The following is a 27,222-nucleotide window of genomic DNA, read 5'->3' as shown; positions in this document are numbered from 1 at the left end:
TTCTCCCATATTTGAAGGGTGCCTTCTCCCAACTGCTGTTTTCAGATCTTCACACAGGTGTCAAATGGGATTTAGATCTGGAATCATTGCTGGCCACTTCAGAACAGTCCAGCGTTTTGTCTTGAACCATTCCCAGGTGCTTTTTGAAGTGTGTTTGGGGTCATTGTCCTGCTGCAAGACCTATGACCTTCGATGGAGACCCAGCTTTCTGACGCAAGGTTGAACATTGCGCTCCAAAATGCCTTTGTAATCTCCTGAATTCATGATGCCGTGCACACATTCAAGGTACCCAGTGCCAGAGGCAGCACAGCAACCCAAAAACATCACTGAACGTCGTACATGTTTGACTGTAGATAAGGTGCTCTTTTCTTTGAAACCTTTATTTTGTTTTCTGTCAACATAGAGATGATGTGCTTTACTAAAAAGCTCTAATTTGGTCTCATTTTTGTCCAGAGGACATTCTCCCAGAAGGATTTTGGCATGTTCGGGTGTGTTTTGGGTCTCTTTCTCAGCAGTGGGGTCCTCCTGTGTATCCAACCATACAACCCCCTTCCATTGAATTGGCGACGGATGATGAGAGTTGTAACTGTCGTGCCTTGTGTCTGGAGGTCAGCTTGAATCTGTTTGGCAGTTGATCGAGGTGCTTTCTCCACCATTTGAACAATCCTTCGCTGAAATCTTCCATCAAGTTTTCTCTTGCGACTACGTCTGGAGAGGTTGGCTGCAGTGCTATGGGCCTTAAACTTCCTGATAACATTGCGTACGGTGGACACAGGAACACCAAGGTCTCTGGAGATGGACTTGCAGCCTTGAGGTTGTGCATGCTTGGCTACAATCTTGTGTCTGACCTCCTCAGGCAATTCTGTGGTTTTCATGCTTTTCTCCATGCTCATTGAGGGACACAGTAACAGAAAACAGCAGAATGACTCCTTTTCTGCATTCAAACTCGTTGAATGAGTGATTTAAAAATATATATTTCAGGCACCTGCAACTCACCACAGGTGAGTTCAATTCCAAAGTAAAGGAGAATCCACCTGCTTGAAATCTAATTATTTGTAACAACTTCTGAAAGGTGCCAATAATATTATCCGGGCGATTTTAGGATTTCTTTGTGGAATAAGCGAAGCTTTAGTATTTTTTTCTTTCTTTTTTTTGTTTTATTCCACTGGAAACCAAATAATTACAAATGTTGACACCAAAATATTTTTTTATTTCAACAATTTTCTGGGAGAAATGGTGCAATATTTGAAAAAAGTGCAAGGGTGCCAATATTTTTGGCCACGACTGTTTGTGTGCGCACATGTAGCTGAAATATCGCCCCCTGGTTGTGGGAGTGCTCGCCCAGTAGTGGATTGGAAACTGAAGCTCGAATTCAATTACAAAGATAAATATGCACATAAAGTAATTGAATAGGGAACTAATTAAATAATGTAGATATCACAAATCATTGCTATATGAGTTGTGAGGCAAACAGGACTTGAGTTCCCATTCGAAACAAACCCTTCAGTTCCTCGTCACAAAAACAGAAAATGCAATAGAAACAACGACTGTGACAGGATTCGAACCTGCAATCTTCTGATCCGAAGTCAGACGCCTTATCCATTAGGCCACACAGCCACGTGGTGCTTGAATCGCTATAATCACTGAAATGGTAAAAATAAATGTTTTAATAACAATATTTGTTGATGTCAATAAAAGCAGGATTATTGGGGCTCATCAAAAAAATACAGATTATTGGGGCTCATCAAAAAAATACATATAATTGAACTTTTGCCCCGCTTCACCCCTCTGTTTGCTTTGTCCCCCCATCCGCTCCACATTTCAACACCTGACTTCCCAAGCTCTTTTCCTTTACCATCCCTTACTTCCCAAGCTCTTTTCCTTTACCATTCTTGACTTCCCAAGCTCTTTTCCTTTACCATCCCTTACTTCCCAAGCTCTTTTCCTTTACCATCCCTTACTTCCCAAGCTCTTTTCCTTGATCCATCCCTTACTTCCCAAGCTCTTTTCCTTTACCATCCCTTACTTCCCAAGCTCTTTTCCTTTACCATCCCTTACTTCCCAAACTCTTTTCCTTTACCATCCCTTACTTCCCAAGCTCTTTTCCTTTACCATCCCTTACTTCCCAAGCTCTTTTCCTTTACCATCCCTTACTTCCCAAGCTCTTTTATTTTGTCATCCCTTACTTCCCAAGCTCTTTTCCTTTACCATCCCTTACTTCCCAAGCTCTTTTCCTTCACCATCCCTGACTTCCCAAGCTATTTTCCTTTACCATCCCTTACTTCCCAAGCTCTTTTCCTTTACCATCCCTTACTTCCCAAGCTCTTTCATTTTGTCATCCCTTACTTCCCAAGCTCTTTTCCTTTACCATCCCTTACTTCCCAAGCTCTTTTCCTTGTCCATCCCTTACTTCCCAAGCTATTTTCCTTCACCATCCCTTACTTCCCAAGCTCTTTTCCTTTGCCATCCCTTACTTCCCAAGCTCTTTTCCTTTACCATCCCTTACTTCCCAAGCTCTTTTCCTTTGTCATCCCTTACTTCCCAAGCTCTTTTCCTTTACCATCCCTTACTTCCCAAGCTCTTTTCCTTCACCATCCCTTACTTCCCAAGCTCTTTTCCTTTGTCATCCCTTACTTCCCAAGCTCTTTTCCTTTACCATCCCTTACTTCCCAAGCTCTTTTCCTTTACCATCCCTTACTTCCCAAGCTCTTTTCCTTTGTCATCCCTTACTTCCCAAGCTCTTTTCCTTTACCATCCCTTACTTCCCAAGCTCTTTTCCTTTACCATCCCTTACTTCCCAAGCTATTTTCCTTCACCATCCCTGACTTCCCAAGCTATTTTCCTTTACCATCCCTGACTTTCCAAGCTATTTTCCTTTACCAGCCTTGACTTCCCAAGCTCTTTTCCTTTACCATCCCAAACTTCCCAAGCTATTTTCCTTCACCATCCCTGACTTCCCAAGCTCTTTTCCTTCACCATCCCAAACTTCCCAAGCTATTTTCTTTTACCATCCCTGACTTCCCAAGCTATTTTCCTTCACCATCCCTGACTTCCCAAGCTCTTTTCCTTTGCCATCCCTTACTTCCCAAGCTCTTTTCCTTTGCCATCCCTTACTTCCCAAGCTCTTTTCCTTCACCATCCCTTACTTCCCAAGCTCTTTTCCTTTGCCATCCCTTACTTCCCAAGCTCTTTTCCTTTACCATCCCTTCCTTCCCAAGCTCTTTTCCTTTGCCATCCCTTACTTCCCAAGCTCTTTTCCTTTGCCATCCCTAACTTCCCAAGTTCTTTTCCTTTGCCATCCTTTACTTCCCAAGCTCTTTTCCTTTGCTATCCTTTACTTCCCAAGCTCTTTTCCTTTGCCATCCCTTACTTCCCAAGCTCTTTTCCTTCACCATCCCTTACTTCCCAAGCTCTTTTCCTTTGCCATCCCTTACTTCCCAAGCTCTTTTCCTTTGCCATCCCTTACTTCCCAAGCTCTTTTCCTTTGCCATCCCTAACTTCCCAAGTTCTTTTCCTTTGCCATCCCTAACTTCCCAAGCTCTTTTCCTTTGCTATCCTTTACTTCCCAAGCTCTTTTCCTTTGCCATCCCTTACTTCCCAAGCTCTTTTCCTTCACCATCCCTTACTTCCCAAGCTCTTTTCCTTTGCCATCCCTTACTTCCCAAGCTCTTTTCCTTTACCATCCCTTCCTTCCCAAGCTCTTTTCCTTTGCCATCCCTTACTTCCCAAGCTCTTTTCCTTTGCCATCCCTAACTTCCCAAGTTCTTTTCCTTTGCCATCCCAAACTTCCCAAGCTATTTTCCTTCACCATCCCAAACTTCCCAAGCTATTTTCCTTCACCATCCCAAACTTCCCAAGCTCTTTTCCTTTGCCATCCCTTACTTCCCAAGCTCTTTTCCTTTGCCATCCCTAACTTCCCAAGTTCTTTTCCTTTGCCATCCCAAACTTCCCAAGCTATTTTCCTTCACCATCCCAAACTTCCCAAGCTATTTTCCTTTACCATCCCTGACTTTCCAAGCTATTTTCCTTCACCAACCCAAACTACCCAAGCTATTTTGCTGCACCAACCCAAACTTCCCAAGCTATTTTCCTTCACCATCCCAAACTTCCCAAGCTATTTTCCTTCACCATCCCAAACTTCCCAAGCTATTTTCCTTTACCATCCCTGACTTCCCAAGCTATTTTCCTGCACCAACCCTTGCTTCCCGACCTCTTTTCCCTTCTCATTCCTGACTTGCCTGACGCATTTATAATCATCTGGCCATGTGGCCTAATGGATAAGGCGTCTGACTTCGGATCAGAAGATTGCAGGTTCGAATCCTGCCATGGTCGTTGTTTTTTCTTACATTTTCTGCCTTTATCACGACGAGCCGAAGAGTCCGGCCCAGACAGGCACTCAAGCCCTGTTCATCTGACGCAACTCATTTCATCATGATCAGTGATAGTTGCATTATTTAATTAGTTTCGAATTAAATTATTTTATGTTCACATGTATCTTTACAATTGAATTCGAGCTTCATTTTCCAATGTTGCCATGCCAACTTGTGAACCAGTGATGGGATTTTGAACAAACTTGGAACACCTACATATGATGCAAAGATGAACTGATTGGATTATGACATCTGCAGATCAAAGGTCAGAGGTCATGTCAGGTAAAAATGTGATACTTCAGAACAGCTGAATGGATTTAAATCAAACTTGGTGCAAGTATGTATGGTGATGTAAACATGAACTGAATAGATTTTGGGGTCAATATGTCAAAGGTCAGAGGTCATGTCAGGTAAAAATGTGATACTTCAGAACAGCTGAATGGAGTTAAATCAAACTTGGTGCAAGCATGTATGGTGATGTAAACATGAACTGAATAGATTTTGGGGTCAATATGTCAAAGGTCAGAGGTCATGTCAGGTAAAAATGTGATACTTCAGAACAGCTGAATGGAGTTAAATCAAACTTGGTGCAAGCATGTATGGTGATATAAACATGAACTGAATAGATTTTGGGGTCAATATGTCAAAGGTCAGAGGTCATGTCAGGTAAAAATGTGATACTTCAGAACAGCTGAATGGAGTTAAATCAAATTTGGTGCAAGCATGTATGGTGATATAAACATGAACTGAATAGATTTTGGGGTCAATATGTCAAAGGTCAGAGGTCCGATTAAGTAAAAATTCTGTAACTCTTCTAACTTATGAAGCGGAGATGGGATTGGCCAAACCTGGTGAAAGTATAAATTATGATGCTGAGTTGGACTGATTATATTTGGGCCAAAAAGGTGAGGCGTGATGTGTCTTTTTTATTTTGGTGAGGTTCGAGGTCATGTCAGGTAAAAATGTGATACGTGGGAACAGACAGACTCACTGACTGACTGATTGATTCACTGGCTCATTCATTGACTGGTTCACTGACAGACTGAATGAGATAAACTAGATGGTATTCATAGAATACTTAACCTGCGCAGTCAATTTGCTGTGAGCCAACTCTTCTGTTTTTGAACATTTCTTTTCTTTGATCCAATATGGCTGCCAGATCACGTGAGCGATGACATCACAAGTTTATATTCTCTAATATAATTGTTGCATAGATCATGCTCAATACATTTCAAACTGATCGGACTAAGCGTTGTCCCTGTCGAATGATGACGTCATAATTATGGCACAAATGACGTCATCGGTAACAACACCTATCCCCCATATGGAGTTCTTTAAAATGAGCCATGTTTCAATTTTTCCAAGCAGCGGTTTTGGAGATATGGAGGTGCAACATTTTTCGGTTTTTCCAAAATGGCGCCTGTGCCACATAACCTATGACGTCATGATTATCATTAGAATATTCGAAAGGAGGAGGCCCTCCTGTGGTGAAAATTTCATGTCAATCGGACCATTGCTTGCCGACAAAATGTTTTTTTTTTTCATGCAGACACGTACGGCACACGGCACACGGCACACGTATGTACGTATGTTACTGAATGCTTCACCCCGCTTTTCGCTTCGCGAGCGCAGGGTAATGATCTCGGGAACCTCCGTGTGTGGTTGCACATTATCTGAGGAATAAAGAGGGCATTTTGCAGACCTGTAACACCATAAGGCAGCCTGTGGGTATGGAATATGTATGTATGTATGTGTATCTATGTGTGTATGTATGTAATACGTTTGTATGTATGTATATATGTATATATGTATGTATGTATGTATGTATATATGTTTGTATGTATGTATGTATGGATTTATATGTGTATGTATGTATATATGTATATATGTATGTATGTATCTAGATGTGTATGTATGTATGTAATACGTTGGTATGTATGTATGTATGTATCTATGTGTGTATGTATGTATATATGTATGTATGTATGAGTCTATGTGTGTATGTATGTATGTCATACGTTTGTATGTGTGTATGTATATATGTATGCATGTATGTATGTATGTATGTATGTATGTATGTGCTGTCGTGGCCAAAAATATTGTCACCCTTGCACTTTTTTCAAATAACACACAATTTTCTCTAAAAATAAGTTGAAATTGAGAAAAGTATTTGGTCTCCACAATTCTTTATTTCACTGTTAATATGACAGAACCTTTGTTTTTTGATTCAGTGCTTAATATGTCCTTTTAAGTCAGGAAGATAATAAGACATGGCATTGCCAAAATTATTAACAACCCAGACTTGATATTTGGTGGCACAGCCGATGGACAAAATAACTGCAGTGGAGCAATTCCTGTAGCCGTGAAATGAGCTTCCTTCACCTCTCCACTGACAGATTGTCCCACTCTTCTTGTGCAAACTGCTCCAGTTCTCCCAGATTTGAAGGGTGCCTTATCCCAACTGCTGTATTCAGATCTTCACACAGGTGTCAAATGGGATTTAGATCTGGACTCATTGCTGGCCACTTCAGAACAGTCCAGCGTTTTGTCTTGAACCATTCCCAGGTGCTTTTTGAAGTGTGTTTGGGGTCATTGTCCTGCTGCAAGACCTATGATCTTCGATGGAGACCCAGCTTTCTGACGCAAGGTTGAACATTGCGCTCCAAAATGCCTTCGTAATCTCCTGAATTCATGATGCCGTGCACACATTCAAGGTACCCAGTGCCAGAGGCAGCACAGCAACCCAAAAACATCACTGAACCTCGTCCATGTTTGACTGTAGAGAAGGTGTTCTTTTCTTTGAAACCTTTATTTTGTTTTCTGTCAACATAGAGATGATGTGCTTTACCAAAAAGCTCTAATTTGGTCTCATTTTTGTCCAGAGGACATTCTCCCAGAAGGATTTTGGCATGTTCGGGTGTGTTTTGGGTCTCTTTCTCAGCAGTGGGGTCCTCCTGTGTATCCAACCATACAACCCCCTTCCATTGAATTGGCGACGGATGATGAGAGTTGTAACTGTCGTGCCTTGTGTCTGGAGGTCAGCTTGAATCTGTTTGGCAGTTGATCGAGGTGCTTTCTCCACCATTTGGACAATCCTTCGCTGAAATCTTCCATCAAGTTTTCTCTTGCGACTACGTCTGGAGAGGTTGGCTGCAGTGCTATGGGCCTTAAACTTCCTGATAACATTGCGTAGGGTGGACACAGGACCACCAAGGTCTCTGGAGATGGAGTTGCAGCCTTGAGGTTGTGCATGCTTGGCTACAATCTTGTGTCTGACCTCCTCAGGCAATTCTGTGGTTTTCTTTCTTTTCTCCATGCTCATTGAGGGACACAGTAATACAAAACAGCAGAATGACTCCTTTTCTGCATTCAAACTCGTTGAATGAGTGATTTAAAAATATATATTTCAGGCACCTGCAACTCACCACAGGTGAGTTCAATTCCAAAGTAAAGGAGAATCCACCTGCTTGAAATCTAATTATTTCTAACAACTTCTGAAAGGTGGCAATCATATTATCCAAGCGATTTTAGGATTTCTTTGTGGAATAAGCGAAGCTTTAGTATTTTTTTTCCTTTTTTTTTTTGTTTTGTTCCATTGCAAACCAAATAATTACAAATGTTGATACCAAAATATTTTTTTATTTCAACAATTTTCTGGGAGAAATGGTGCAATATTTGAAAAAAGTGCAAGGGTGCCAATATTTTTGGCCACGACTGTTTGTGTGCGCACATGTAGCTGAAATATCGCCCCCTGGTTGTGGGAGTGCTCGCCCAGTAGTGGATTGGAAACTGAAGCTCGAATTCAATTACAAAGATAAATATGCACATAAAGTAATTGAATGGGGAACTAATTAAATAATGTAAATATCACAAATCATTGCTATATGAGTTGTGAGGCAAACAGGACTTCAGTTCCCATTCGAAACAAACCCTTCAGTTCCTCGTCACAAAAACAGAAAATGCAATGAAAACAACGACTGTGACAGGATTCGAACCTGCAATCTTCTGATCCGAAGTCAGACGCCTTATCCATTAGGCCACACAGCCACGTGGAGCTTGAATCGCTATAATCACTGAAATGGTAAAAATAAATGTTTTAATAACAATATTTGTTGATGTCAATAAAAGCAGGATTATTGGGGCTCATCAAAAAAATACATATTATTGAACTTTTGCCCCGCTTCACCCCTCTGTTTGCTTTGTCCCCCCATCCGCTCCACATTTCAACACCTGACTTCCCAAGCTCTTTTCCTTTACCATCCCTTACTTCCCAAGCTCTTTTCCTTTCCCATCCCTTACTTCCCAAGCTCTTTTCCTTTATCCATCCCTTACTTCCCAAGCTCTTTTCCTTTACCATCCCTTACATCCCAAGCTATTTTCCTTTACAATCCCTGACTTTCCAAGCTATTTTCCTTCACCATCCCTGACTTCCCAAGCTATTTTCCTTTACCATCCCTGACTTCCCAAGCTATTTTCCTTTGCCATCCCTGACTTCCCAAGCTTTTTTCCTTCACCATCCCTGACTTCCCAAGCTATTTTCCTTTACCATCCCTGACTTTCCAAGCTATTTTCCTTCACCATCCCAAACTTCCCAAGCTATTTTCCTTTACCATCCCTGACATCCCAAGCTATTTTCCTTCACCATCCTTGACTTCCCAAGCTCTTTTCCTTTACCATCCCTGACATCCCAAGCTATTTTCCTTCACCATCCCAAACTTCCCAAGCTATTTTCCTGCACCATCCCAAACTTCCCAAGCTATTTTCCTTCACCATCCCAAACTTCCCAAGCTATTTTCCTGCACCAACCCTTGCTTCCCGACCTCTTTTCCCTTCTCATTCCTGACTTGCCTGACGCATTCATAATCATCCGGCCATGTGGCCTAATGGATAAGGCGTCTGACTTCGGATCAGAAGATTGCAGGTTCGAATCCTGCCATGGTCGTTGTTTTTTCTTACATTTCCTGCTTTTATCACGACGAGCCGAAGAGTCCGGCCCACACAGGCACTCAAGTCCTGTTCATCTGACGCAACTCATTTCATCATGATCAGTGATAGTTGCATTATTTAATTAGTTTCGTATTAAATTATTTTATGTTCACATGTATCTTTACAATTGAATTCGAGCTTCATTTTCCAATGTTGCCATGCCAACTTGTGAACCAGTGATGGGATTTTGAACAAACTTGGAACACGTACATATGATGCAAAGATGAACTGATTGGATTATGACATCTGCAGATCAAAGGTCAGAGGTCATGTCAGGTAAAAATGTGATACTTCAGAACAGCTGAATGGATTTAAATCAAACTTGGTGCAAGCATGTATGGTGATGTAAACATGAACTGAATAGATTTTGGGGTCAATATGTCAAAGGTCAGAGGTCATGTCAGGTAAAAATGTGATACTTCGGAACAGCTGAATGGATTTAAATCAAACTTCGTGCAAGCATGTATGGTGATGTAAACATGAACTGAATAGATTTTGGGGTCAATATGTCAAAGGTCAGAGGTCATGTCAGGTAAAAATGTGATACTTCAGAACAGCTGAATGGAGTTAAATCAAATTTGGTGCAAGCATGTATCGTGATATAAACATGAACTCAATAGATTTTGGGGTCAATATGTCAAAGGTCAGAGATTCCGTTATGTAAAAATTCTGTAACTCTTCTAACTTATGAAGCAGACATGGGATTGGCCAAACTTGGTGAAAGTATAAATTTTTATGCTGAGTTGGACTGATTACATTTGGGCCAAAAAGGTGAGGTGTGATGTGTCTTTTTTATTTTGGTGAGGTTCGAGGTCATGTCAGGTGAAAATGTGATACGTGAGAACAGACAGACTCACTGACTGACTGACTGATTGACTGGCTCATTAATTGACTGGTTCACTGACAGACTGAATGAGATAAACTGGATGGTATTCATCGAATACTTACGCTGCACAGTCAACTTGCTGTGAGCCAACTCTTGTTTTTGAACATTTTTTTCCTTTGATCCAATATGGCTGCCAGATCATGTGAGCGATGACATCACAAGTTTATATTCTCTAATATAATTGTTGCATAGATGATGCTCAATACATTTCAAACTGATCGGACTAAGCGTTGTCCCTGTCGAATGATGACGTCATAATTATGGCACAAATGACGTCATCGGTAACCACACCTATTCCCCATATGTAGTTATTTACAATGAGCCATGTTTCAATTTTTTCCAAGTAGCGGTTTTGGAGATATAGAGGTGCAACATTTTTCGGTTTTTCCAAGATGGCGCCTGTACCACATAACCTATGATGTCATGACTATCATTAGAATATTCGAAAGGAGGAGGCGCTCCTGTGGTGAAAATTTCGTGTCCATCAGACGAACAGTTGCTGAAAATTTTAAAATAATGATCGGATAAGTGTTGTACTTGTCGAATTATGACGTCATAACGAAGGCACCAATGACATCATCATTAACATATTGTTATGGATACGGGGGACGGCTCTCCCATTAGCAAGGGGTGATTAGCCCCTTGTCCTGTTAAGCTGGCCGTCTCCCCGGTCCTGGTACTTGTAACGCTTTCCCGCGGGATGGAACGGATCAGGGTTATGGGTCCAGGGTTTATCCTGAATACCTTTATCCGTCCCTTCGCAGACTAGGGAGACAAGTACCGCTCGAACCCGGGTTTTAGATGTTATAATTGCCGAGCGGTGTTAGCAACCCGACGTTCGAGCCATTCGCAAAGACTAAACCCGATCCTGAAACGTTGGCCAAATCGTGCCACAGGTGTCCAATGAGTGAAATCACAACGACGACGGATGTAAGGGAAAGAAAGGCAAGGTAGGAAGAACAAATCGAATTTATTATTATTATTTACAAATCATCAAAATAACCAAGGAGAAAGAAGGATAAGAAAATAACGACAGAAAGGAGCAAGGAGACACAGTGCAATTATTAGCTTAACTATACAAGCTTAATTAATACCCCAGGACAATGTGAAAGACAGACGAACGATCACACTTACACGGGGAATGCAGGCAGGAATGAATGGCTGAAGGTGGATGGCTTGGAGAGGCAAGGAAGGTCCAGCGCAGACTGGGCACGGTCGGGCCGGAAGGCACCACCGTCAAAAAGCCGAGCCGCGGTCGTGCGAACTCCCGCCGTTCCAAACTGCGCGGGCGAAGTTCCTTTTTCCGCACTGCTGCGTCGCGCGCTCCTTGCGTTGCCTCGGTCCATATCTCCTCTGCAGCGCGGCACGTATCTCATCTGCGTAGCTCATCTGCGTAGCTCATCTGCTTGGACTCATCTGAGGTGGGGGCGTCTCCCGCGGGTTATATAAGCCCCACCCTTGAACCTTCGCGAACCTCCCAGATCGTTCTCTCTCCACCCGCTCAAGCCAAACCCCTTTGTGCTGGGTTGTTTGAGCGGGGCCGACTCACTCCTCCTTTCTGTGACGAGGTGCGGAGACACGCCTTTCTTCTCTGTACCGACCGCGTGCTCAATGGAGTCCATTTGCGGCGAAAACCATCCAAACCTGACATTTTGAAGATGGGACCTAATCTTATTTAATTCGGTGCAATGGAGGGTCGACTATTGGGAAACACAGCCTTAAACTACATAGAATAAGGGAATAACTATTTAAAAGGATATATGGTGCCCTGCATGTATGTTTATGGAATTAACTAAGAGGATGACCTACGACCTTTCTTTACATTACGGAGGGTGACATTTACACACAACAAAACCATAATTCTCACATTCGTTACACTTTCTCAAATTCGTTACAATATCTTATTCCCCGTGGGGAGTACTTGACAATGAGCCAGGTCTCAATTTTTCCCATGGAGTGGTTTCAGAGATATGGAGGTGGGAAGTTTTTCCAAGATGGCGCCTGTAGCACCTGACCTATGACGTCGTAATATTCATACAATATTCTGCAGGAGCAGGCCCTCCTATGGTGAAAATTTCATGTCAATGGGACCAATGCTGCCGAGAAAATGAATTTTCAAAATGCAAACACGTAAAGCATCACGGCACACGGCACACGGCACACGGCACACGTACGTTCGTACCTGAATGCTTAACCCCGCTTTTCGCTTCGCGAGCGCAGGGCAATAATCTCGGGAACCTACGTGTGTGGATGTACATTATCTGAGGAATACAGAGGGGAGTTTGCAGACCTGTAACACCATAATGCAGCTATCGTGTATGTGGCCTGTGGGTATGTAATATGTATTTATGTATGTATGAATGTATGTATGTATGTAATATGTATGTATGTATGTATGTATGTATGTACTGTCGTGGCCAAAAATATTGTCACCCTTGCACCTTTTTCAAATAACCCACAATTTTCTCTATAAATAAGTTGAAATTGAGAGACGTATTTGGTCTCCACAATTCTTTATTTCACGATTACTATTACAGAACCTTTGTTTTTTTATTCAGAACTTAATTTATCCTTTTAAGTCAGGAAGATAACAAGAAATGGCATTGACAAAATTATTAACACCCCAGACTTAATATTTGATAGCACAGACTTTGGACAAAATAACTGCAGTCGAGCAATTCCTATAGCCAGGAATGAGCTTCCTACACCTCTCCTGGCTGTTTGTCCCACTCTGCTTGTGCAAACTGCTCCAGTTCTCCCAGATCTGAAGGGTGCCTTCTCCCAACTGCTGTTTTCAGATCTTCACACAGGTGTTCAATGGGATTTAGATCTGGACTCATTGCTGGCCACTTCAGAATAGTCCAGTGTTTTGTCTTGAACTATTCCTGGGTGCATTTTGAAATGTGTTTGGGGTCATTGTCCTGCTGCAAGACCCATGACCTTCGACAGATACCCAGCTTTCTGATGCTAGGTTGAACATTGCGCTCCAAAATGCCTTGGTAATCTCCTGATCTCATGATGCCATGCACACATTCAAGGCACCCAGTGCCAGAGGCAGCACAGCAACCCAAAACATCACTGAACCTTTTCCATATTTGACTGTAGGGAAGTTGTTCTTTTCTTTGAAGCCTTAATTTTGTTTTCTGTCAACATAGGGATGATGTGCTTTACCAAAAAGCTCTAATTTGGTCTTATTTTTGTCCAGAGGGCATTCTTCCAGAAGGATTTTGGCATGTTCAGGTGTGTTTTGGGTCTCTGTCAGCAGTGGGGTCCTCTTGTGTCTCCTCCCACAGAACTCCCTTTCATTGAATATGGGACGGATGATGCGAGTTGAAACTGTCGTACCTTGTGTCTGAAGGTCACCTTTAATCTGTCTGGCAGTTGATTGAGCTGCTTTCTCCACAATTCGAATAATCCTTTGCTGCAATCTTCGATCAGGTTTGCTTTTGCGGCCACGTCTAGGGAGGTTGGCTGCAGTGCAATGGGCCTTAAACTTCCTGATAACATTGCGTACATTGGACACAGGAACATCAAGGTCTCTGGAGATGGAGTTCTAGCCTTGAGATTGTCCATGCTTGGATACTATCTTGTGTCAGACCTCCTCAGACAATTCTCTGGTTTTCTTTCTTTTCTCCATGATCATTGACGTACACACAGTGACACAAAACGGCAGACTGACTCCTTTTCTCCATTCAAACTCATTGAATGAGTGATTTATATATATATATATATACATATATATATATATATATGTATATATATATATATATATATATATATATATATATATATATATTTCAGGCACCTGCAACTCACCACAGGTGAGTTCAATTCCAAAGTAAAGGAGAATCCACCTGCTTGAAATCAAATTATTTCTCACAACTTTTGAAAGGTGCCAATAATATTATCCGGGCGATTTTATTTTTTAATTTCAACAATTTTCTGGAAGAAATGGTGCTTTATTTGAAAAAAGTGCAAGGGTGCCAATATTTTTGGCCACGACTGTATGTGTAGCTGAAATAGCACCCCCTGGTTGTGAGTGCTTTCCCAGAAGTGGCATGAAAACTAAAGTTCGAATTCAATTATGAAGATAAATGTGCACATAAAATAATTCAAGAGGAAACTAATTAAATAATGTAAATATCACAGATATGAGTTGCGAGACGAACAGGACTTGAGTTCCCATCCGAAACAGACCCTTCAGTTCATAGTTCTAAAAACAGAAAATGCAATCAAAGCAACAACCATGACAAGATTCAAACCTGCAATCTGCTGATCGGAAGGCAGATGCCTTATTCATTAGGCCACATGGCCAACTGATTAGGAGTGAGTCAGGGAAGTTAGGAATGGGAAGGGAAAAGAGCTTGGAAAGAAATTGATTAGAAGAGAGCGAGAGCTTGGGAAATAATTAATGGAAAAGCAAAAAAGCTTGGGAAGTAAGGGATGGGAAGCAAAAAGAGCTTGGGAAGTAAAGGATGGGAAGGGAAATGAGCTTGGAAAGTAAAGGATGGGAAGGGAAATGAGCTTGGGAAGTAAAGGATGGGAAGGGAAATGAGCTTGGGGAAGTAAAGGATGGGAGGGGAAAAGAGCTTGGGAAGTAAAGGATGGGAAGGGAAATGAGCTTGGAAAGTAAATGATGGGAAGGGAAAAGAGCTTGGAAAGTAAAGGATGGGAGGGGAAAAGAGCTTGGGAAGTAAAAGATGTGTTGGGAAAAGAGCTTGGGAAGTGAAGGATGGGAAGCGAAAAGAGCTTGGGAAGTAAAGGATGGGAAGGGAAATGAGCTTGGAAAGTAAAGGCTGGGAGGGGAAAAGAGCTTGGGAAGTAAAAGATGTGTTGGGAAAAGAGCTTGGGAAGTGAAGGATGGGAAGCGAAAAGAGCTTGGGAAGTAAAGGATGGGAAGGGAAATGAGCTTGGAAAGTAAAGGATGGGAGGGGAAAAGAGCTTGGGAAGTAAAAGATGTGTTGGGAAAAGAGCTTTGGAAGTGAAGGATGGGAAGCGAAAAGAGCTTGGGAAGTAAAGGATGGGAAGGGAAATGAGCTTGGAAAGTAAAGGCTGGGAGGGGAAAAGAGCTTGGGAAGTAAAAGATGTGTTGGGAAAAGAGCTTGGGAAGTGAAGGATGGGAAGCGAAAAGAGCTTGGGAAGTAAAGGATGGGAAGGGAAATGAGCTTGGAAAGTAAAGGCTGGGAGGGGAAAAGAGCTTGGTAAGTAAAGGATGGGAAGGGAAAAGAGCTTGGAAAGTAAGGGATGGGAAGCAAAAAGAGCTTTGGAAGTAAAGGATGGGAAGGGAAAAGAGCTTGGAAAGTAAGGGATGGGAAGCAAAAAGAGCTTGGGATGTAAAGGATGTGTTGGGAAAAGAGCTTGGGAAGTAAAGGATGGGAAGGGAAAAGAGCTTGGAAAGTAAGGGATGGGAAGTAAAAAGACCTTGGGATGTAAAGGATGTGTCGGGAAAAGAGCTTGGGAAGTAAAGGATGGGAAGGGAAAAGAGCTTGGAAAGTAAGGGATGGGAAGCAAAAAGAGCTTGGGAAGTAAAGGATGGGAAGAGAAAAGAGCTTGGAAAGTAAAGGATGGGAAGGGAAAAGAGCTTGGGAAGGAAAGGATGGGAAGCAAAAAGAGCTTGGGAAGTAAAGGATGGGAAGGGAAAAGAGCTTGGAAAGTAAGGGATGGGAAGCAAAAAGAGCTTGGGAAGTAAAGGATGGGAAGGGAAAAGAGCTTGGAAAGTAAAGGATGGGAAGGGTAAAGAGCTTGGAAGGAAAGGATGGGAAGCGAAAAGAGCTTGGAAAGTTAGGGATGGGAAGGGAAAAGAGCTTGGGAAGGAAAGGATGGGAAGCTAAAAGAGCTTGGAAGGAAAGGATGGGAAGCGAAAAGAGCTTGGAAAGTAAGGAATGGGAAGGGAAAAGAGCTTGGGAAGGAAAGGATGGGAAGCTAAAAGAGCTTGGAAGGAAAGCATGGGAAGGGAAAAGAGCTTGGAAAGTAAGGAATGGGAAGGGAAAAGAGCTTGAAAGTAAGGGATGGGAAGCAAAAAGGGCTTGATAGGTACAGGATGGGAATGGAAAAGAGCTTGGGAAGTAAAGGATGGGAAGGGAAAAGGGCTTGGCATGTAAAAGATGGGAAAGAAAAAAAGTGTCGGAACGAATGGGAGGGAAAGCAAATATGCAATTCCATGAAAGTTTCTCACTATCTATTTGTCTTTCTCTATGTGGGTTCTGTTCCTAATGCACATCAACATGTTTAAAGGTACAAACTCTATTCAACTTTGTGTGGTAACTAAAATGGGCTGGTCCTCTTGTGGCCAAAGTGACCAATATAGCAATTTTTGAGAAGCAGGCCGACCAATTGGTCTCAAATTGAAAAGGTCGGACTTTTTTTTAGTGCAACACAATTAACCATTTAAAGTCCATGAAATAATTTACACTTGGGACGGGTGGGTACTTTTCCTAATATAATATAACATAGTTATTTGGTGTAAATGTAGAAGAGGAAGAGTGTATCCTGTATATTTGTATGAAGTATAAACCTTTGCTGGAATGCACCATGCATGGGAAAGTGTGAGGATGGGGTGTGATGCAGTTGCGATGACCAATTGACCTTTCTGTTTTTCTAGTCATCCCATCTGAACATTTATTTTCATGAATGATATGTTTATACCAGGGCACTCTGACCGAGCTCCAGTGGGTCTTTGGTGGTTCCCTTTCCCAAGTTGGGGAGATTCACGACTGCTCATTCCAGGACGACCAGTCCAGTGTTGGTGAGTAATGAAATGGTATAATGTCGGTGAGGTATGATGATGACATTTTGGCTCTTCATTGTATTCCAACATGTAGATGAGCAAGAAAAAAAACGACATCAAATGTCAGCCCCCATGGTTTTAGTAATGTTGCTGTACGGAGTTAAAGGCCATCAGTCGGCCATCTTTGATCGGATTACAAAACAAAATCTTCTGCATATGTATATACTTTCATGTATTGTTGCCTTTGTGCCAAGATTGAACAAAATTGGTCGGTGCATATCGACAAATGGTCGGGGACACATTTAAGTAACAAAATGGCTGTGAGTCGGCCATCTTGGATCCGATCTCGAAGAGAAATGACATGTTTATGTACCCATCATTCATCATCTGCGTGTCAAATATGAACAAAATCGGTCCTTACATCTCCGGCGTATGGATGCGCACGCACGCATGCACGGACGGACGGACGGACGGACCCAATCCATAAGTCCCCGTTTTGGACAAAGTCCAACTGGGGCTAATAAAGGTGTTTAGAAAATGGTTTCTGAAATACCGACTTCTTTCCTGGAAGTCCCAGCAGTGTCCATGTGTTTTTTTTTTTTTTAACCTCTCCCCCCCCCCCCCCCCTTCCCATTCCTCCTCCCCCCAAGCCCTCTACATCCTACAGATCACCCGATGTTGCTGCTCTCAAATGTTGTACTTGTGTGCCTCCCACTCTCTCTCCCCATCTTGTCTCCCGCTCCCTTTATTTCGTCTTATGTGTCCGTTTGTTGTTGTTTTTTTTGTCATTAATGTTAGCTCTTACACGAGCCTCGATCATGTATCCAAAAAAAAAAAAAAGACCCTTTTAGAATGTCAGCACCTTTGATATCCTGTAGGTCCAGTTTGATTGTTTGTTGTTGTTTGATGTAATCTTGCAAGAGACCTCCAGCCTTTATTGATGTCCTTAACCTTATGTCCAAATACTTTCAGTGCCAACTGAGAAATCATCAAGCGGAGTCGATGGCGTAAAGGACGAAGCATCCTCTATGAGTCTGGAGGGTCAGCGGATCGAACCCGACCCCGGCCGAGTCATACCAAAGATTCAAAATGGTGCGAGCTGCTTCCCTGCTTGATTCTCAGGATTTAGAAAGGATAGAGCATGGGCAGACAACCATATGTTGGCAACCATTGCGAGGCTTTTCGGGTCTAATGGCCTCTCCGACATTGATAAGAAATCTCATATTATTATCTTGCCAACCATATCAAGGTACTGATTACAATTAGAAAAAAGAACGGTTATTGCAATTAAAATCACTATCTTTGTTCATATCAGTTCGTTTTGATTAATTATGTTTATATCTTGTCCACAGAAAACAGTATCGACGGAATGTCAGGTAAGATTCCGCTTAAGCAGTTGCTTTTTAAACCGTATTTAGTAAGGTGGAGGCAAGACATGGAGGTCACCCTAACCCAAACCATCTCAGGAAAAGTTGGACAAAATGCCCTCTAACGCGTCACCTCTACCCCTCACCTGTCTGCCTCTAACCCCTTACATCTTCCTTCCTCATCTGTCTGCCTCTAGCCCCTCACATGTATGCCTCTACCTCCTCACTTGTCTGCCTCTAACCCTCGCATCTACCCCCTCACCTGTTTGCCTCTAACGCCTCACCTCTACCCCCTCATTGTCTGCCTCTAACCCCTCGCATCTACCCCCTCACCTGTTTGCCTCTAACGCCTCACCTCTACCCCCTCATTGTCTGCCTCTAACCCCTCACCTCTCTGCCTCTAACGCCTCACCTCTACCCCCTCACCTGTCTGCCTCTAACCCCTCACCTCTACCCCTCACCTGTCTGCCTTTAACCCCTCACCATATAATCCTCTCGGTCCTCGTTATATATTTGGCATGCTGAACAAGAGGATTATATAAATGGATAGGGGAGGATGGGGGGGGGGGGGGGGGTATTATTTCCTATAGGGGAGGCTGGGGGCCCTTCTTCTTCTTCTTCTATAAAGCATGAAGGAGAAACTCAGCTCTCATGAGATTGCCAAAACATCAACATAAAAACAACAAACCTTATTGTTACCTGCATCTACAGTGTACTGTACAATATGTATTTGGTAGACCAGTGTGGCACTCAGGAAAGAAGAAGAAGAACCACCTTTAGCGGCCATTTTACCCCACAAAGCAGGGTTTAGCCCCTTTTTGAAGCAATCTTCGGCAGCAGGCGCTTCATGCCAACCATGTTTGTCTTGCAACAGACAGGAAATTACCAGTGAACTGGTTGCCAACCTCATCAGCATAAGATGACAGGCTGAGTCAACCCCCCTGGCATTAATTCAGCGATTGACCAGGATTCAAACCCAGGATCCTAGGATCCCAAGCCAGCACCCTAACCGCTAAGCCAACACCAGGCTGTAGTGTAGTACTCAGGGAGCTGCAGTATGTGTTGCATCGACTGTAAAATATTCCATCTTTAAAAGGAATCAGTTGTATCATCATCTCAGCTTTCCTTGCAAATCGCAAGATGAAGGTGATACTTGAGGGTCAATCTTCTTCTACTTGCTCCATCATTTCTGATGTTCCACAGGGTCTGCTCCACAATTTTCAGTCGCATGGTGTATATGGAGTGATGCATTCAATAATCTCAGCTTTCCTTACAAAATGCAAGATGAAGGTGATGCTTGAGGGTCAATCTTCTTCTACTTGCTCCATCATTTCTGATGTTCCACAGGGTTCTGCTCCACAATCTTCAGTCGCATGGTGTATCTGGAGTGATGCATTCAATTATCCCAGCTTTCCTTACAAAACGCAAGATGAAGGTGATACTTGAGGGTCAATCTTCTTCTACTTGCTCCATCATTTCTGATGTTCCACAGGGTTCTGCTCCACAATCTTCAGTCGCATGGTGTATCTGGAGTGATGCATTCAATCATCTCAGCTTTCTTTACAAAATGCAAGATGAAGGTGAAACTTGAGGGTCAATCTTCTTCTACTTGCTCCATCAATTCTGATGTTCCACAGGGTTCTGCTCCACAAGCTTCAGTCGCATGGTGTATCTGGAGTGATGCATTCAATCATCTCAGCTTTCATTACAAAATGCAAGATGAAGGTGATACTTGAGGGTCAATCTTCTTCTACTTGCTCCATCATTTCTGATGTTCCACAGGGTCTGCTACACAATCTTCAGTCGCATGGTGTATATGGAGTGATGCATTCAATAATCTCAGCTTTCCTTACAAAATGCAAGATGAAGGTGATGCTTGAGGGTCAATCTTCTTCTACTTGCTCCATCATTTCTGATGTTCCACAGGGTTCTGCTCCACAAGCTTCAGTCGCATGGTGTATCTGGAGTGATGCATTCAATTATCCCAGCTTTCCTTACAAAACGCAAGATGAAGGTGATACTTGAGGGTCAATCTTCTTCTACTTGCTCCATCAATCCTCGTGTTTCACAGGGTTCTGCTCCACAATCTTCAGTCGCATGGTGTATCTGGAGTGATGCATTCAATTATCCCAGCTTTCCTTACAAAACGCAAGATGAAGGTAATACTTGAGGGTCAATCTTCTTCTACTTGCTCCATCAATTCTGATGTTCCACAGGGTTCTGCTCCACAAGCTTCAGTCGCATGGTGTATCTGGAGTGATGCATTCAATCATCTCAGCTTTCATTACAAAATGCAAGATGAAGGTGAAACTTGAGGGTCAATCTTCTTCTACTTGCGACATCAATTCTGGTGTTCCACAGGGTTCTGTTCTTTGTCCCACATTGTTCCTTATTTATATCAATGATCTTCCTGATAATGTTCTGTCTCAGCTAGCCATATATGCTGATGATTCCTCACTCCACTGTACATCTGCTGATTCACTCAACAGCACTCATAATGAGGTTGGAGTTTCTCTGGACAGATTTGCAGAATGCGTTGAAGTGGGGCACGACTGGCTGGTAACCTTCAATGCAAAGACAACTAAATTATTGTCCATATCTCGTTCTAAAAACACGTCTTTCCCTTCTGTGCACATGGGATCTTCAACCTTAATAGAATCATCGGAGCTTCAGCTCCTTGGTCTGGACATCTCCTCTAACCCCCGTTGGGATAAGTACATTTCTGGTATTGCTCAGAGTGCTTCCAAGCGAGCTGGTCGTCTTTATCGAGCGCAGAGGTATTTACCAACTGAGGCTGTTTTTTTTGCACCTGTATAAGGCAACTGTAGACCCCTCATGGAGTGACAGTTGTCACATTTGGGCTGGAGCACCGGCCTGCCACTTATCTTTACTTGATCGGCTCCAGAAACGCACAGTCAACTTGGTTGGTGCGGAGATGGGTTCAACTCTTCAACCACTCTCTTACCGTAGGTCGATTGCCACTCTTGGTTTGTTCTACAGATATTTTCATGGCAAATATTCTGTTGTACTTTCTAACTTGGTTCCTCCCATACGAGTGTTTGGACGCAAGACTTGGTTTGCTAATTCCGCACACACTATAGCTGATCCAAGATGCAGAACGAAAGGCTATGCCGATAGTTGTATCCCTCATGCTGTCTCGCTCTGGAATTCATTACCTGTAACATGCTTCCCATTATCATACGATCTACACGGCTTCAAGAGGAATGTCAATTCATACTTCCTACATCTTTAAGGTTTAATCGCATTTTACCCGACCTCTGCTACTTCCTGTGTCATGGATGTTTTCTTGTTATTTATTACTTGCAAAATCGAAGATATTTCAAGTATATTGGTCAGTTGCGTTTGTGGTTCTGTCTGTCTATCTGTTTGTCTGTCTGTCTGTATGTCAGTCGCCCACAGGTCACAATTTTGAACAGATCTTCACGAAACTTCAACAAATGATAGAGTTGGTCATAAGCAGGAAGCTTATTGTTTTTGGGGTCAAAAGGTCAACATAGGACAAAGGTCACCAACTTTGCCAAATTTCTAAAATCTTCAATTTTCATCTGGTTGACTTGAAATTTGAAGAGGACTTGCATATCTGGTCACTGAATTCAACCACTAAGTATTTTTGAGGTCAACATAGGCCAAAACGTCAACATAGGCCATGTTTCAAAAATCATCAATTTTCATCTGATTGACTTGACATTCTAAGAGGATTTGCATATCTGGTCACTGAATGTAACCACAAATTATATTTTAGGTGAACATAGGCCAAAAGGTCAACATAGGCCAAATTTCTAAAATCATCAATTTTCATCTGATTGACTTGACATTCTAAGAGGATTTGCATATCTGGTCACTGAATTCACACCAACTATTTTTGAGGTCAACATAGGTCAAAAGGTCAACATAGGCCATGTTTCAAAAATCCTCAATTTTCATCCGATTGACTTGAAAATTGAACAGCATTTGCACATTGAGTCACTAAATATGGAAACTAACTATTTTTGAGGTCAAAAGGTCAAAGGTCAACTCAAGGTCAACCTCCCAAAATCATTTTTCATCTGAAAAATCGTCACTTTTCTTCCTATTGACCCGAGCTTTGATCAAGATTGTCAATTTTAATCTTGATGAAATGGACAATTTGCTGCATCAATGGAATTTTTTTCTTGGGGGGGGGGGGGGGGGCGGATTTTGCAAGTATCGTGCATTGTGTGACGTCTTCTTGTTTATTTATTTATTTATTTTTATTTTGTTTTGCTTTATCCTTATATTTTTGTAACCTTCTCTTAGCCCCTTACCTTGAGTGGCTGTATGCCTTGTCTGGGGCAATACCCATAAAATAAAATAAAAACCTGTTGAGGTTAAGTTAAATTGATTGTTATTGTTCCAAACATACGCTTTAAAGTGATGTTTATTTTAAATGTGAAAGGAACTAAATTGAGATCAGGGATAAGGGGAGGATGATATATACATTGTTGTTTTGTTCTTTGACGTTCCAGGTGACTTTTCCCGTCAATTACTGCATCATGTGTCACAGTTCACCGATCTACTTCGAGAACTTCGGGATGACGTCAGACAACAGGTTAATGTGACTTCCCCGAAATACCATGTACTTTGTGGAATCTTTTGAAATTTGAAATTGGAATTTGAAATTTGTGGAATTTGTGGAATTTGAAAATTGTGGAATCTTTGAGTTCCCTTCCAACCCCCAACCCCCTCTTTATCCTCATTGTGCACCACACATTCCCTTATTCCCTCCCACGATCCACAAGTTCTCCCAACCTCTTTCCCCTTTAACCTCCACCTCTTGAACAGGTCCTCTTCCCAAATCCTTCAAGTACGTATAATATGTAGAAGGTCCAACTCAAAAGCCTTGCTGTGGGATTTGGAAATTGGATTGATAAAAGTGGTGAATATGGAGCAAATGCAAGAGTGGTCTCACCGACTCGCATGTGTGTTGCAGGTTAAAGAGATTTCTCTGCTGAGGGGGGCTGTGATTGGCTGTCACGCCTGCAGTGACCCGGGTAAGATCCACGTGGTCAACACTTCAAAAACCATCTATGTTAGGGTGCTTTCTTTGAACTGAAAGACTGTGTGTGGTTCGCCTGAAAGGCTGTGAAAGGAAGATACTCACCTCTCGGTCTTGCACGACCATGCCTGGAAAAGATACTCACATCTCGGTCTTGTGTGACCATGCCTGGCAAAGATACTCTCATATCGGTCTTGTGTGACCATGCCTGGCAAAGATACTCACATCTCGGTCTTGTGTGACCATGCATGGCAAAGATACTCACATCTCGGTCCTGTGTGACCATGCCTGGCAAAGATACTCACATATCGGTCTTGTGTGACCATGCATGGCAAAGATACTCACATCTCGGTCTTGTGTGATCATGGCTGGCAAAGATACTCACATCTCGGTCTTGTGTGACCATGCATGGCAAAGATACTCACATATCGGTCTTGTGTGACCATGCCTGGCAAAGATACTCACATATCGGTCTTGTGTGACCATGCATGGCAAAGATACTCACATATCGGTCTTGTGTGACCATGCCTGGCAAAGATACTCACATCTCGGTCTTGTGTGACCATGCCTGGCAAAGATACTCACATATCGGTCTTGTGTGACCATGCCTGGCAAATATACTCACATATCGGTCTTGTGTGACCATGCATGGCAAAGATACTCACATATCGGTCTTGTGTGACCATGCCTGGCAAAGATACTCACATATCGGTCTTGTGTGACCATGCATGGCAAAGATACTCACATATCGGTCTTGTGTGACCATGCCTGGCAAAGATACTCACATCTCGGTCTTGTGTGACCATGCCTGGCAAACATACTCACATCTCGATCTTGTGTGATCATGCCTGGCAAATATACTCACATCGCGGTCTTGTGTGACCATGCCTGGCAAAGATACTCACCTCTCGGTCTTGTGTGACCATGCCTGGCAAAGATACTCACCTCTCGGTCTTGTGTGACCATGCATGGCAAAGATACTCACCTCTCGGTCTTGTGTGATCATGCCTGGCAAACATACTCACATCTCGGTCTTGTGTGACCATGCATGGCAAATATACTCACATCGCGGTCTTGTGTGACCATGCCTGGCAAAGATACTCACCTCTCGGTCTTGTGTGACCATGCATGGCAAAGATACTCACCTCTCGGTCTTGTGTGACCATGCCTGGCAAATATACTCGCATATCGGTCTTGTGTGACCATGCCTGGCAAATATCCTAGCATCTCGGTCTTGTGTGACCATGCCTGGCAAAGATACTCACCTCTCGGTCTTGTGTGACCATGCATGGCAAAGATACTCACCTCTCGGTCTTGTGTGACCATGCCTGGCAAAGATACTCACCTCTCGGTCTTGTGTGACCATGCCTGGCAAAGATACTCACCTCTCGGTCTTGCACGACCATGCCTGGCAAAGATACTCACATCTCGGTCTTGTGTGACCATGCATGGCAAAGATACTCACATCTCGGTCTTGTGTGACCACGCCTGGCAAACAAACTCACCTCTCGGTCTTGTGTGACCATGCCTGGCAAAGATACTCATATATCGGTCTTGTGTGACCATGCCTGGCAAAGATACTCACCTCTCGGTCTTGTGTGACCATGCATGGCAAAGATACTCACCTCTCGGTCTTGTGTGACCATGCCTGGCAAAGATACTCACCTCTCGGTGTTGTGTGACCATGCCTGGCAAAGATACTCATATATCGGTCTTGTGTGACCATGCATGGCAAAGATACTCACCTCTCGGTCTTGTGTGACAACGCCTGGCAAACAAACTCACCTCTCGGTCTTGTGTGACCATGCCTGGCAAAGATACTCACCTCGGTCTTGTGTGACCATGCCTGGCAAAGACACTCACCTCTCGGTCTTGTGTGACCATGCCTGGCAAAGATACTTACCTCTCGGTCTTGTGTGACCATGCCTGGCAAAGATACTCACATCTCGGTCTTGTGTGACCATGCCTGGCAAAGATACTAACCTCTCGGTCTTATGTGACCATGCCTGGCAAAGATACTCACCTCTCGGTCTTGTGTGACCATGCCTGGCAAATATACTCGCATATCGGTCTTGTGTGACCATGCCTGGCAAATATCCTAACATCTCGGTCTTGTGTGACCATGCCTGGCAAAGATACTCACCTCTCGGTCTTGTGTGACCATGCATGGCAAAGATACTCACCTCTCGGTCTTGTGTGACCATGCCTGGCAAAGATACTCACCTCTCGTTCTTGTGTGACCATGCCTGGCAAAGATACTCACCTCTCGGTCTTGCACGACCATGCCTGGCAAAGATACTCACATCTCGGTCTTGTGTGACCATGCATGGCAAAGATACTCATATATCGGTCTTGTGTGACCATGCCTGGCAAAGATACTAACCTCTCGGTCTTGTGTGACCATGCATGGCAAAGATACTCACCTCTCGGTCTTGTGTGACCATGCCTGGCAAAGATACTCACCTCTCGGTCTTGTGTGACCATGCCTGGCAAAGATAATCATATATCGGTCTTGTGTGACCATGCCTGGCAAAGATACTAACCTCTCGGTCTTGTGTGACCACGCCTGGCAAACAAACTCACCTCTCGGTCTTGTGTGACCATGCCTGGCAAAGATACTCACCTCTCGGTCTTGTGTGACCATGCCTGGCAAAGACACTCACCTCTCGGTCTTGTGTGACCATGCCTGGCAAAGATACTTACCTCTCGGTCTTGTGTGACCATGCCTGGTAAAGATACTCACATCTCGGTCTTGTGTGACCATGCCTGGCAAAGATACTAACCTCTCGGTCTTGTGTGACCATGCCTGGCAAAGATACTCACCTCTCGGTCTTGTGTGACCATGCCTGGCAAAGACACTCACCTCTCGGTTTTGCATGACCACCGAGTTTCTCTCTGGTACACCCTTTTCACCCGTTAAGCCCAGATAGGTGTACCCTTGGGTACACCATCCGTAAAGAATGGGTATGTATGATATATACCCAGGGGTACCCATCCAGGGCTAAATTAGTTCGTTACATTGCGACAAACACGAACCATCATGGCTGCTGAAGTGGATTTTGAGAATGAATGAAATTTGCAGAATGTGCCCGGATTTGTATTTCATATTTCAATGAAGCCGCACTTTTAACTCCCGAAGCCATCGTTGGATTTGTCCTCGAACGAATGAAATGTCATGGAATACAATCATTCTTAAATAATGCCTTGTAATCACTAACCTTCATTATTTATTAAATTAAAATCATACCGGATGTAATCAAAAACCATCTGCCATGGAAAACACAATATCAGTTTGTGTGTTTGTTCAGATGTCTGTTCCCCTTGATCAGCGTACATTTTAAAGGCCAATCTTCTAACACCACTATGTGTTTACTACGTAAGTTTTTTTTGTGGATAAAACAAACGCGAAAAACATTTTCCATGAAAGAATAATTATATGTCTCTTATATTGGGCTGTAGACGGTGGCTTGCAAACCGAGCCTCAAGGGTGGTGTACAGAAGCGTTTTAAAAAATAACTAAATACAAGGTACATGGAGGTGAAATTCACAGCATGTGATGTGCAACACGTGTATAATAAAATGGATGTTCATTTATGTCCATAGGATGTCGAATAAATAAAGAAGATATTGTGGCGGGCACAAGGGGCAATAATTCCGCGCACCAGTGGGTGGCGCGAGCCTCCAGGCGGGGAACGAAAGCACATGCCCCGCCTTTCAACCGATCGGCCACGCCCGAGGACAAGGCGTGGCCTCGGGACATATATGCGGGCTCTAAGCTCGAGCCCACCCAGTGCTGAAGTGCGAGCTCTTAATAAAGACTCTTTGTTTGTACCAACGCGTTGTGGCCTACC

The 27,222-nt window shown here is 43.2% G+C and overlaps 1 protein-coding gene and 4 non-coding genes across 6 annotated transcripts in view; 3 read left to right on the top strand and 2 right to left on the bottom strand.

The window, feature by feature from the left end:
- Positions 1-27,222, top strand: part of LOC137421978 (cartilage oligomeric matrix protein-like) — a 140,598-nt gene that overhangs the window by 75,150 nt on the left and 38,226 nt on the right. The window contains exons 4-8 of one of the 2 annotated variants that reach the window (XM_068108614.2): positions 16,891-16,987; positions 17,942-18,061; positions 18,322-18,345; positions 22,842-22,924; positions 23,306-23,366. In XM_068108614.2, the coding sequence (XP_067964715.2) occupies positions 16,891-16,987; positions 17,942-18,061; positions 18,322-18,345; positions 22,842-22,924; positions 23,306-23,366 (385 nt within the window). The remainder of the gene's footprint in view (positions 1-16,890; positions 16,988-17,941; positions 18,062-18,321; positions 18,346-22,841; positions 22,925-23,305; positions 23,367-27,222) is intronic. The other variant, XM_078773025.1, reaches the window with a different exon arrangement.
- TRNAR-UCG (transfer RNA arginine (anticodon UCG)) lies at positions 1,545-1,617 on the bottom strand. Its single transcript has one exon. It is a non-coding gene; the product is annotated as a tRNA-Arg (tRNA).
- TRNAR-UCG (transfer RNA arginine (anticodon UCG)) lies at positions 4,260-4,332 on the top strand. Its single transcript has one exon. It is a non-coding gene; the product is annotated as a tRNA-Arg (tRNA).
- TRNAR-UCG (transfer RNA arginine (anticodon UCG)) lies at positions 8,345-8,417 on the bottom strand. Its single transcript has one exon. It is a non-coding gene; the product is annotated as a tRNA-Arg (tRNA).
- Positions 9,240-9,312, top strand: TRNAR-UCG (transfer RNA arginine (anticodon UCG)). The gene has a single exon. It is a non-coding gene; the product is annotated as a tRNA-Arg (tRNA).

This window comes from Myxine glutinosa, chromosome 2, assembly GCF_964187855.1.
Source record: "Myxine glutinosa chromosome 2, kmMyxGlut1.1, whole genome shotgun sequence".
Classification (NCBI taxonomy): domain Eukaryota; kingdom Metazoa; phylum Chordata; class Myxini; order Myxiniformes; family Myxinidae; genus Myxine; species Myxine glutinosa.
This window is presented reverse-complemented; position numbering and strand designations above follow the sequence as displayed.